The following is a 13,272-nucleotide window of genomic DNA, read 5'->3' as shown; positions in this document are numbered from 1 at the left end:
TCCCGCAAACAGATCCAGAGGTGCACACCCCCTGTGCTCTCCCGGGGGGTGTGCACAGTAGCAGGAGCTGCTTCTCCCCCACCCTCCATGAACCACTTGTGGCTCTATCCCCAGCTCCACCCTGCCTGTGCTGATGATTGCTGATACCGCCAATTTTCCTTATATTGGTGCCAATCCGATATGGGACCAAGGTATCGGTGCACCTCTATCAAGAAGTTCCTTCTAATCACTAGGGCTGTTCGAAATGTCACCAGGTGTTTCATTTCAAAGCTGTTTCGATGTGTTTCGAGCTCAAAACAGCAAAATCAAGATGAAATAAAAGGCTTCAAAACAGCTTTCTTAAAAGATGGGCACCATGTGTGCCATTTTCCAGTCATTTGGGACCTCGCCCAACCTCCATGACTTCTCAAAGAGGATAGCCAATGGCTCTGAAATAACCTCAGCCAATTCCTTCTGTATCTTAGGGTGCAATCCATCTGGCTCTGCTAACCTGAAGGCATCTCGGCATCTCTTAAGTAATCCCTAATCTGCTCTACAGGCTGTTTGACTAATTCCCTGTCTTTGGCTGCCAACTGTTCGTCACCTGGCACTTGTCCCTGTTTGCGAAGACTCAAGTAAAAACGCACAGAATATAATTAAATGGTTTCTCTGAAGCATCCATAACTAGATTGCCTTCTGCAGTCCATAAGAGACCTACAGTTTCTTCTTCTTCTAATTCTTGACATATCTGTAGAATCCATTTTTATTGCCTTAGTTTGTAGTTTGATATTAATCCATCCACATACAAAAGCTGGAAAACAGCTTGAACTGGTACTAAGAAGTTATATTTTAGAAGATAAGGACATATATGATGCTCTCCATAAGAAAAATGTTGAACATTGTGTAAGTTAGAAGTTTTGTAACAATTTGGGATTCAGTCAAGCCTAAACAATGGAAACTGAAATAACATTTCCTCCCCCTCTCAAAAGACGTTTCACCAGTCTACCTGAAAATCAAAATAAAAAGTTACACCTACAAATCAGTTGTACCTCTGATTTGAAATAATGTAAGTGAATAACAATAACAAACGATTCAATTCTTTGTTACAGTATTCTTGTATAGACGCAGGATTCTTAAATTTTTGGTAGGGATGAACCAATAGACAATTTTCAGGCCAGTACTGATGGCTGATTTTTAACAAACCGTATCAGCCAATACCGATCCAATTCTGATATGCAGCTGGGCAGGATGGAGACTGGCATCTGGCTGGTAAGTCTGTTTTAGGGGAAGGGGTGAAGAAGCAGGCAGATCAAGGGAGTGGGGCTGGCACAGGGGAAGGCACTGCCCAGCCAGGGCAGAGTGCAGGACAGAGCCACGAGCAGCCTGTCTGGGGGTGGAGGGGGAGCAGCTCCCACCGCTGCACGCACCTCAGGTGGGTATGGGGGGCATCTGTGCATGGGGTGAGGGCAGGCTGCCGCTGTGGGCTGGGGCAGCAGCGGGCTCTTCCCAGCAGGAGGCTGGGGAGGGCTGTGCTGGGGGTGGGCAGTGGCAGTGTTAGGAAGGGCGTCCCAGGGGGAGGGGGCTGCAGCCACCCCAAAATTCACCGCAGCCCTGCTCCTAGCACAGCCTCGAACCAACCCCTGACAGGACGATCCTGGCACCACCCCAGCCCCAGCCTGCAGTGGCAGCCCACCCTCGACCCACACAGATCTGGAGGCACACACCCCCTCATGCTCTCCTGAGGGCACACACAGCAGCAGAAGCTGCTCACAACTCCATCCCACATCCTGTCTTAGCCCCAGCCCCACTCCTTCCCACACCATTGGGGCCTCAATCTGCACCCTTCCCCACCCATGGCACTTTTCCTCATAACCGATTTATCCTGGCTGCTTTCCACGCTGCCGGGCTGTGCTCCTGGCCACCTGCATGCTGCACTGTGGCTGCGCACATGCACGGAGCATTTATCAGTGGCATTATTGGCCACATAAGCCAAAAAAAGCTGAATGCCAATACATCGGTCCCATATCAGACTGGCACTAATAAGGAAAATTTACTGTATCAGTGCATCTCTACATTTTGGCACTGTGAACTATATGACTCAGTAAATAGTTAACTGCTAAAGCAAACAAATGAAGCAGCTGCCGGAGTATTATCTACTAGTTAAGTGTCATAGGAATCTGTTCTTGGTCCATGGATGACTTAAATATTTTATCAGATATGGTAAAGAAAATATAAACTCCATGTTAATTAGGCTTGTAGATGACAGCGACTGATGGTATGATAAATAGCAAGCACATTCTTAATGCAGACAACTAAGATAACTTGAAAAGGTGAATGAATGTAAATGTAAAAACAATCTGCTTTTTAATACTATTATTAAAATATGTAGCAGCAAAGAATGTATACCATGCTTTCAGGTCTTAAGAGTATCCTGAAAAACTCTAGGGCTACGTACAGACAGTCAAAAACCCCGAGGCTGAACCTCTTCAATCTTTGCAGGTTAATCTAAACTGCGTAGCCTGAACCAAGAAGCAAGTGAACAAACTTTCCTGTAGTGGCTCAGGCTAGAAGCTGAGGGCACTAGAGCAAGCCTTGCCTTCCCTTCCCTTCAGCAGGGGCCAGAAAGCTGGAAGGAAGCTGAGAGAGAACCAGGCTGGATCATTGTAGGCAGACCTCTTCAGAGCACCCACTGACTGAGAACTCATATGTTTTCTTAGTTAGTTAACACAGTAAACAGACTTACTTATCAGGATATGCAGGCACAAATTCTTATTTCCCCACCCAGTTCTGATAAGAGCAATTGAAATTTATGCCTACACTTTCAAAAAGGTATTGAAGGGTATAAGGGACTTGAGGGCAAGAAAAGCTACAGGAATTTTATTGTAAAACATAAGGGAAACCAGGACAGACTAACAGAAGGTCCAGAAGTACCCTGACTTTCTAAAAGCCAATTTAAATCTACCCATGCTGTTGGGCTACATGTGGAAATCCTGGGGTGAAATGACAGGCCTGTCTCTGATATGACATCTAGATCAAGGTCTTAAAATAAAGGGAGCTGCTGTCACCACCATTATTTGTTCGGCTCTACAATGCTACTGGTTGGGTTTCTATTAATTAGAAGATACTTAAAAAAAATCAGCTTAGCTAAAATACATACACTTTCCCTGAAAACCAGACCTCCCAATTAGTTAAATGCACCAAATCATGTAATCACTTGACACTCCACCCTGAGCACAAGCTTCATAAACTCTGTGAAAAAAGATATGGGACGGTGGAGATAGAAGAGCATGAATTTTACCTTAGAATTGAAAATATAGCAGTTCTTCTTGTGCTGTTTTCACATTGAAACCATAGACTGCTTTTAGGTAATGAAGGATGAACAATATTATGCTTACTTGCAGAGAGAGAGAGGCAGGTCTGTAGAAAGAAGCACTTTATAGCTACAGCAGGTTTCTAATCCTCCAAGCGTCCTTCAAACCAGACCTGAATAATACAAGAATTTTTAAACCTATTTAATCCTAGACCTCACTTCTGAGTTTACCAACAAGGGTGTCAATGGATGCTAACTCTCTTTAGAGAGCTCACTTGTCCAAAAGCATCCGCATTCCAATTACAAGCTAAGCTTTTATATATGGCACCACAAAGCAATAACATTACTTTTACTTCCGAGCCTCTACTGACCCAGGCCAAAAATAAGTGTAAAATCCTCAATGTTTTTTTACTACTCCTTTAAACTATTCACCCCCTTATGATTTTTATTGTAGCACAAGTGCTGTCAAAAGTCTAACTTTTAAAGCAACTAGTTTTTAGAATAACCTTTTTACAAAATGCTGAATATTTAAGCAAGCAGTAAACACAAGCCAAATTTTAGCAATGAAATGCTTACTATACCGTCTCTCAATAAAGGTTTGCATCAAGTCAATAGGTTAGCCACAATTAAAGTGGTTCTAAAAGTTCAGGGTTCTTGACTCTTTTAAACCGCTTTATGATACAACATAAATGAGTATACTGAATACTGAAGCAATAAAAATCATCAAAATAATTCCCATTCAGTATCAGCTCACCGTCTTTCATGTCCACTGGGGACTATTGCAAATGTAAGAGCTTCAGAACTGCATACAGGTGAGTCTTTTATTTTAATGTGATCTTTGCAATTAGTACAAAAGCTTTCAGCACTGATTGCTTTGAATGGGCCTAGCTGTTGTCTTGTCTACAGCTCCTCTACGAGTATTTTACACTAATTAGAGGAAACTCAGGCCTGTTGCATTAGACAGCAGTGGAATGGCATCAGAGTAGGTATTATAGCAACATTTTTCCATAAGCAAATTTAGCATAGTTATTACTTTATTTCTCCCCTATGTCACGCACTGAAAAGATCTTCTTGTTTATGGGGGAGGAAAAAAAGAACACCTCCAATAGTAAAAAGCTGGTTACATTTCCTGCTGAAACAGGCCAAGAGGAGACTAAGAGCCTTACTGAAGACACACAAAATGCCTATTCAGGAGTCAAAATTTATCTTCTGTAAAATGAAAGCAAACAAGTTTTGGATCCAAGCATGATTTAGTAGAAATGAAGCCATAAATGAGTTTGGATGTCATCCCAAATAAATGTAGTACGAGATTTTTTTCTGGATAATCAGCACATTATGTGGCAGTAAGAGAAAACAAATATTTTAAAAGGTTTCAAGGGATTTCTAAAAATCCTGAGCCTCCCTTAATTCCACTCTGCCAGCACAGCTCAAGAAAAGGAAAAAGTTTAACACTAAAACTCCTCTAAAATTGAAGTGCAACAGATTTTCTGTATATAAAGGCCAATATTTTAATTATATTCTAGCATAAAAGTAAGATTTCCAAGGCCACATTTAAACTCTCAAGTAAATAGGCTTATTTGCAAAAGCTTCGAGGTACTCAGAATTTTAACTGAAGGGGAAGGGACAAACAGACAACAAAAACAATTGAGGAAAAAAACACTGAAAAAGATACAGTGAACCTCTGATGAAGGGACATAAAAAGATGCAATGAAAGCAACAAATCTAGTATAGAATAAGAGACCACTTTTGTCTATCATTGAAACGCATTCATCTCTGGAGTGGAACAACAGCTACAGAAGAACGCATCTCTAAAGGAAACTATTTGTTTTCATAGATTTCACAGACATTAGGGCTGGAAGGGACCTCGGAAGATCATCAAGTCCAGCCCCCCGCCCAAAGGCCACGAAGTCAGCTGGGGTCATAGGATCCCAGCAAGATAAGCATCCAATTTACACTTGTATCTGTAATCCTGTAATTGAACACCTTCATGGGCTCCCACAAATGGGTAGAATCTCTATTTTACAGCTGTCCTTTGAGATCATTTTAAGTTAAGAAGAGCAACTCATCCTTCTGACCAAATAGGTTTCTCTGAAAAAATATAAGCTAGAGCAGGGCTCGGCAGAGTACCAAAACCACCCGCAGCCTTGACTTGTAAGATATGGCATGATGGGGGAGCAGCAAGAGGCCCAATCCTTGTTGTGGCAGTACAGCTCCAGCCACTTCCAAGACACACGTGCCAATCGAAATGCCTTTGTGCGCCCCACATGCGTGCTGGGGGTTGCCTACCCCCGAGCTAGAGAATGGTTCAAAAGCCCAAACTTTCCAGGCATAATAAATAATTAGCATTATCCTACAATCATCACATGCAACTAAACTAACTGACACTTTGAATACCATATTTTATTGCATACAACACACAGCTTTTCCCTAAAAATCAGCACCCCCTCAAAACTGGGGCACATGTATTAAGAGGAGAAGCTGATTTTATGCTGAGGATAGAAACATCCTGGTTTGATTCCTACTCTATAGTGCGGAAGCAGTGGTTGGCACTTGTTCTAATGACTCAAGACAAAGTAATGAACTCCCATCCTCACCGAGGCAACCAGGCCTTCCAATGAACATAAAGCCACCACTGCAATGTTGCAATTGGGAAAGCAAACAAAACTCTGGCTTGCATCCATAGATGCTTCTCAAGTAAATCTCAGGATGTCATCCTCCCGCTGTACTCGGCCTTGGTGAGGCCATCACTGGAGTACTGCATCCAATTCTGGGCTCCACAATTCAAGAAGGAAGTGGAGAAGCTTGAGAGGGTGCAGAGGAGAGCCATGCGCATGATCAGAGGGCACGCAAATAGGCTTTATGAAGAGAAGCTGAGAGCCAGGGGACTCTTCAGCCTGGAAAAGTGCAGGCTCAGGGGGGACCTGGTGGCTGCTTATAAGTACATAAGGGATGTGCATCAGGATCTGGGGGAAAGCCTGTTCACCAGAGCGCCCCCAAGGAAAAACAAGGACCAACGGTCATAAACTCTTCCAAGACCATTTTAGGCTGGACATAAGAAAAAATTTCATTACTGTCTGAGCCCCCAAGGCCTGGAATTGACTCCCTCCAGAAGTGGTGCAGGCACCTAGTCTGGACTCATTCAAGAAATGCTTGGATGCTGATCTTGCTGGGATCCTCTGACCCCAGTGCACTTCCTGCCCCTGGGGCAGGGGGCTGGACTTGATGATCTTCGAGGTCCCTTCCAGCCCTAACGTCTATGAAATCTATGAAGTCTATGAAACAATGGAAGCTTGGGGCACGCCCCAAAGAGGACTATTCCATGACAGTCTGCATTTCCAAGGAACAGGTAAGACAGGCTAAAGCGGTGACCAAATTTAGGTTAGCACCAGGAATCAAGGACAAGTAGTCCTTCTTTAGGTACACAGGGAGCAGTAGGAAGACAAATGGGAGTGTGGGGCCATTGCTCAACAACTCAGGAGAGCTAGTTACCAGCACCCAGGAGATAGGTGAAATCCTGAACAACTACTTCACCTCAGTCTTTACCAGACCACGGGGAAAACCACGCCAGGTAGAGCAGAGGATAAGCACGGTAGGAATAATCACCTCCCTACTGTTGCCATAGAATTGGTGCATGACCGATTAATAAAATTAGACATATACAAGTCAGCAAAACTGGATGATCTTCATCTGAGAGTGCTGAAGGATCTGGCCGAAGTCATTGTGGTACCCCTGGCACAATTCTTCCACAACTCATCGCGCTCTGGAGAAGTCCCTGAGGACTGAAAGAAGGCCAATGTTGTGCCCATCCATAAGAAGGACAGGAGGGAGCACCTGGATAACTATAGGCCCATCAGCCTAACTTCCATCCTAGGAAAAATCCTAGAAAAGTTTATCACGGAGTCTATCTGCAATAAGCTTGCAGAAGGTAGGATTCTGAATGACAGCCAGCATGGCTTCATTGTGGACAGGTCTTGCCTTACCAACCTCATCTCCTTCTGTGACCAGGTAACTCGTCACCTGGACACAAGAGAACAGGTTGACACGGTATACCTAGACTTACAAAAGGCCTTTGATCTAGTATCCCATGATGTCCTCATGAGAAAATTGGAGGATTCTGTGCTTAATTCCAAGACAGTCAGGTGGGTGAGAAACTGGATGCAGGATAGGACCCACAGAGTTGTAGTGATCAGATCTGTGTCATCCTGGCGAGAAGTGGGCAGCGGTGTCCTATAGGGTTCAGTGCTCAGTCCAGTACTTTGCAACATCTTTATTAACAGTTTGGATGTGGGGGTGAAGAGCTCATTGCCCAAGTTCATGGATGACACCAAGTTACGGGGAAGGGTGGTCACACTTGAGGATAGGCTGCAGTTACAGGCAGACCCAAAACAGGCTAGCAAGTTGGGCGGACAACATCAAGAAATGTAAAGTGGTCCACCTCAGGACAAGCAACCCCCAACACGCCAGAGGCTTGGTGGCACCAAACTGACTAGCACCACGAATGAAAGGGACCTGGGGGTAATAACAGATCGCAGTACGAATATGAGCTGGCAGTGCGATGCTGTAGCCAGTAGGGCATACAGTACTCTGGCATGCACCAATCGATGCATTTCCAGCAAAGCCAAGGAAGTGATTCTTCCCCTCTGCTCAGCACTGGCGAGACCACAGCGGGAGTACTGCGTCCAGTTCTGGGCACTGCACTTTAACAAGGACGTGGACAAGCTTGAGAGAATCCAAAGAAGAGCCACCCATGTATGATCAGAGTCTTAAAAGGCAAACCGTACGAGGAAAGGCTGAGGGATCTGGGACTCTTCAGCCTGAAGAAAAGAAGGCTGAGAGGAGACCTGGTTACAGCTTAATGCTACACTAGGGGAGCACATCAAGGGCTCGGTGAGCAACTGTTCACCAGGGCACCCGAGGGGAAAGCCACGAGTAATGGCCACAAACTCCTGGAAGATTGATTCAAGCTCAACATTAGGAAAAACCTCTTCACCGTCAGGGTGTCCAGACTCTGGAATAAGCTCCCTCCAGAGGTGGCACAATTGTCTACCCTGGAAATCTTCAAGACAAGATTGGACAGTCACCTTGCTGGGGTCACCTGACCCCCACTTATCTTTCCTGCTTGGTGTAGGGGGCTAGGCCTGATGATCTTCCAAGGTCCATTCCAGCCCCTTACAATCTACGAATCTTCACCTGCTTACAATGCCTGCTGGCTATCTACACCGGACAGACAGGGCTCTCTCTGTGTGTAAGAACAACTGAACACTGATCTGACATCAGCTGCAGAAAGACACAAAGCCTCCATGGCTACTCCATCGCTGACCTCAAGCTTGCTGTTCTCAGGAAGAACAATTTTGAAAACCAGAACAGGAAACTGAGGAACAAGAAACCATCCCCAAACTGGACTGTGCTAACTATGCTTCAACAGGGACTATGGGTTCTTATCATGTCACCTGGATTAGCTTTTTTGTGACCCCCTTGTTCCTACGGATGCTTGTTTAACTGTCTACCTCCTTCCCCCTCTCCCCACCTTGTCTTTTGTATTCTAATTTCTCTCTCTTTCTTATCCTGTTTTCTGCATGCCCTTTCAGAGCATCTGACAAAGTGAACTTCGGCCCACAAGAGCTTGTGCTCTAATACATGCATCTTACTTAGTCTATAACGGTGCCTATCTACCCTTCCTTCATGTTTAACGGCATTAACATCAGTGTGCTTTGAATTCTAATTGGGCTCTTTCTTTTCTCTGGGTGTCTAATTTCAGGACAGCCATTCAAAGAAAGTTCACTGAGGAGAAATGATTTCACACTACAAAGTAACTTACTTTCATAGTAAAATCTTTAACATGGTTAAAACAAGATGTGTAGATATCATTGGCCACTTCAGTTAGTATAGATTCATCTGCTAGCTAAAGAAGAATGCTCAAAACTTTGAGAACAAAAAACCAAATCTTTCAAACTGTAAATCTGATTTTAATACAAGCTCCAGTTTAATAAAAATGATTTTTGTAAAGCTGCCCCAAGTCCAAACTGATTAAAATGTTTTCTAAATGTGATCTACCCATTATTTGCTGCCGTTGCTTATTTAGCGTAAGCAATACTATATTCATTGAGTATTTTCCATACTTCAGAAGCCATCTCTCGCAGAAGACTGACATCAATGAAGAAATCAAACATCGCCTCAAATGTGCAAGTGCAGCCTTGAAAAAACAGGTGTTTGAAGATTGCAACATCAGATCTGAAACCAAGCTCATGGTTTATCAAGCAGTCATGTGATCCCCACCTTGATGTATGCACCTGAGACATGGACAACATACAGGACACAGCTAAAGTTGTTGGAGAAGTATCATCAACTCTGCCTGAGGAAGATGCTCCAAATCCAGTGGGAAGACAGACGCACCAACATTAGCATCCTCCTAAAAGCAAACAACCCAAGTATCGAGGCAATGATCATCCAACATCACCTTCATTGCGTCGGCCAGGTCATTCGGATGTCCAACTCCAAACTCTTAAAGCAAGTTTTTTATTCCCCCAGCTTACGCTCCAAGTAGAGGGCAAAGAAAGTGCTTCAGGGATGTCCTCAAGGCCAACTTAAAAAAATGAAACACTGATATCAGCTTGTGGGAGACTATCGCCTACAACCACCCCAAATGGAGGAAGAGTCCGCTTCAGGGATATCAGTACTCTGAAACCTCAAAACAACAGGAGACAGAAAAGTAGGAGTGGGAGAAACAGCGTGTCACAGATGAAATCAAGAATTCAGTGGCAACCACCCCACGAGGAAACACATGTCCGAGCTACAGGAGAATCGGTCAATCCCTGATAGGCCTCATCCGCCATCTCTGGACACACAGGTAAGAAAATCATGGGATATAATCATCCTCAACTGCGAGGGACTGCCAAAGACAACAACTACATTCAATAAAGACAACTGCCAAAAATGTTCTAATAGAGGAAGATTTAAGTTTTATTAAATATAAAACTTGAGATGCTCCACATCAGAACTATTTTACAAGAGTGGACTACCTAGGTACACAGTTATCAAACTATGACCCCTGTTCTGTTCAGGGTCAGAGGGGAGAAACCAAATTTAAAAGTGCAAATACAGCCTTAACTCTGACCACTTGATTATTTAATTATTGCTATCATTTTTTTTCCTTTTGGACACGGAGCAGGATGGAGTGCAGGGCCAGACACAGGGAGGCATAGCCAGACACAGAGCAGCAGCAGCAGCGCAGGGTGGTGGGTGGCCACCGCATGCAAGTTCCCCCCCCAAGAGGCGACAGCAGCATGGGGTGGTGGGTGGCAGCACTCCTTCCCTGGCCACCCCCTCCCCAGCATTTTTGACGGGCAACTCACTAGTGCAAGTTACAAAAATTACTGACAGTTCATTTGTTCAACTATCTGCTTGCCACTCTGCAAACAGGAAGGCCTCAAATAGGACAAGATTGGGAATCAAATGTCCTTGTTTCTCATTTCTGTTCTTCCCTTGACTAGCTATGATGTCCCTCAGTTTCCCCACCTGCTACTAATAATCAGCTATTCAAAAAAGGAGTCAATTTAATTTTGGCTGTTTCTTTCAAGTGCCAGGATGAAAAGTAATTTACAAGCATCAAGAACAATTAGTTACTTCCTACAAATCAATAAGGAGTTTCCCACAGCACTGTAGTCCAGCCATGACTCATTTGAAGCTGATACGGCAAACTAGGAACCAGAACACCAGAGAACACAAACGTATTTCCCATTACTTCACTCACATTCTTGTTTGTCTGCACATTACATATACCACTGCACCGAGAGCTGTACTGGCATAAGCTACTGACTGCAGGGACTATCAACAGCTGTTCTACCTCCGCAACAACAGTCAGAGCTTGTATTCAGGCGATAACAAAACATTTAAAAACCTGTGGTCAAAACAGAAAGTCCTCTTGATATCAAAGGTATTTGTTTCCCCTTCCTTTCCTCCTCCACACAACATAAAATAAAATTTAAAAAAAAAAAATATAATCGGGACAGATTTTTAAATCACCTTTGAATGCTGCAATGTGGGTAGCCAAGATTTAAAGGAGAAGAAAATATTACCATGATAAATATCTACATCCAGAAACCTGGATAAACAAACTAGTTCTAAACAACCTTGGAAATTATTAGATAGGACTGCTGTATTTCTTTTCACTTCAAACTGCTATTTTTAAGCTGCGAAAACAAGAATTAAACCTTTATGGTTGGAAATTAAAAAATGCCTCTTAAATGAGATGCCTTTTCAGAACAGTAACGTTATTAACATTTAACTAAATTTCTTCAAATGTCACCATTAAGGCCAAAGTCATATAATTTAACACCATTAAAATTCAAATCTTCACCCACCAGAAACTACGTAGGCAACAATAACAACAAGCCTCTCAGTCTTAAAGGATGGCATAAGAGAACTTCGATATATATGAGAATTTAAATTTAAAAGTTATTTTACCATTCTTCAGATTTTGATTTCCTTCCCAGTCCTGGTAATATACAGTTTTAGTCTTCATGGAGTAAAATTTATAAGCTTCTAGATCATATTCTAAATCACCGATTCAAGTGAAGGAGCAAGAGAAAGTGTTTGAAGCTTCTTCCTCCTCCGCTTGGAAAAGCCTACTTCAGATAAGCAAGCTACTATCTGTTGGTCCATGTTCTTACTGAAGAAATGATCCCACTGTAGCTACATGGACTACAGACATTCAAACAAAGACGTTATTTGTTCCAAAGAAGTGTCTTTCATGCTGCACATGAGTATTATCCACTGCAGCCTACAGCCTAGCATTCCAGCTAATAATGAACAAGGGGATTAGAACAAGCGGCTTCACAAGATGCTATTTTTAAAGCACATCAGCACAATGGCACTCCTGGCTAAGAATTCTTACCGGCATTTACTAAGGACTAACAGGAAAGCATCTTCTATTTAAAAAAAAAGAAAAACTTTGGAAAAAAACCCCACAGAATATAGGCATCCTATTTTCAAATTTATTCCTTTAGGAAAAAAATGCAGTTTGAAATCCCTGTAAACATATAGACCACCAGACTTCAAACTTATGCCGTAGCTAAAAACAAATCTGGAAGTTCTTGATCAACCTTCCTCAGTCATGGTATGTGGACTAAGTTTATTGCTAGAACCCCTGCATCTCTCTGAAATATCTAATAAGATAAAACTTTAGATAGTTGCTGGCAACCTTTTCCTGGACAAAAATGGGCAAAACTTATTATTCAGAATTGACAGAACTAATCTGTCCAGAAAGCTTGCAAAACGTGAGCACCACCAGGACTTGAAAGCAACTCCAAATTAAACACTTTCATGCACAGTTCTGCCAAGGAGGTGCAAATAGTGTGATGCATCACTGCAATTAATACAACACATACTTTTACTAATTACAAAAGGAAACTAGAAGCTTTACTAAAATACCAAGGGCCTAGGCTTATACAATTCAGTTTAAGACCAGAGCAAAACCAATACAACTTTACTAGAATGTCCATTACTTTGCTACATGATACATTTTGTATTAAAAAACAGAACAAACTAAGCAAAAAATAATTTTAAAATACCATTTCTTTAGTCCTATAGTCATTAGGATTAAGTGTCCATCTCTCTCAGATTCACAAAACAAAATCTTGAGCATTTTGACGGTCCACCCAATACTTAACTGAAAGTTATTTTCATACAAAGTAAAATGTTTCCACATCTCGGTTTATGTTTCTAGCCAGAGTTAAAAGCAGTCTGCAGCACTGTGAAAGAGGAGATATAATTTGTAGGAGGAACTAAGACTGCAGAATTGCAAAGGAAAGAATAGCTTGATTAATAGATTAACACCATTAAAAAAAGAGAGGGACATTTAACACTCACAGAATGAGGAGCTTTGAAAGGATCAGGTAGATTATAATGAGCCATGAAGTCAAGTGACTCCCTCACTGCTGGATGAAGAGAAATGCTACTGCTAGACAATTTGTTTTAAACTTGGA

General features: G+C 42.7%; 1 protein-coding gene across 2 annotated transcripts in view; it reads right to left on the bottom strand.

Moving 5' to 3' along the window:
* The window catches only part of USP6NL (USP6 N-terminal like), a 222,427-nt gene that overhangs the window by 142,627 nt on the left and 66,528 nt on the right, over positions 1–13,272 (bottom strand). The window contains exon 1 of one of the 2 annotated variants that reach the window (XM_019509571.1): positions 11,753–11,899. The exons of the other annotated variant lie outside the window; for it this stretch is intronic. Coding sequence (XP_019365116.1) covers positions 11,753–11,810 — 58 coding nt within the window. The 5' untranslated portion in view covers positions 11,811–11,899. Of the gene's footprint in view, positions 1–11,752; positions 11,900–13,272 lie in introns of those variants that run through there. 2 annotated transcript variants of the gene reach the window in all.

Source organism: Gavialis gangeticus, unplaced genomic scaffold, assembly GCF_001723915.1.
Source record: "Gavialis gangeticus isolate Ggan-Ray unplaced genomic scaffold, GavGan_comp1, whole genome shotgun sequence".
Taxonomy (NCBI): domain Eukaryota; kingdom Metazoa; phylum Chordata; order Crocodylia; family Gavialidae; genus Gavialis; species Gavialis gangeticus.
This window is presented reverse-complemented; position numbering and strand designations above follow the sequence as displayed.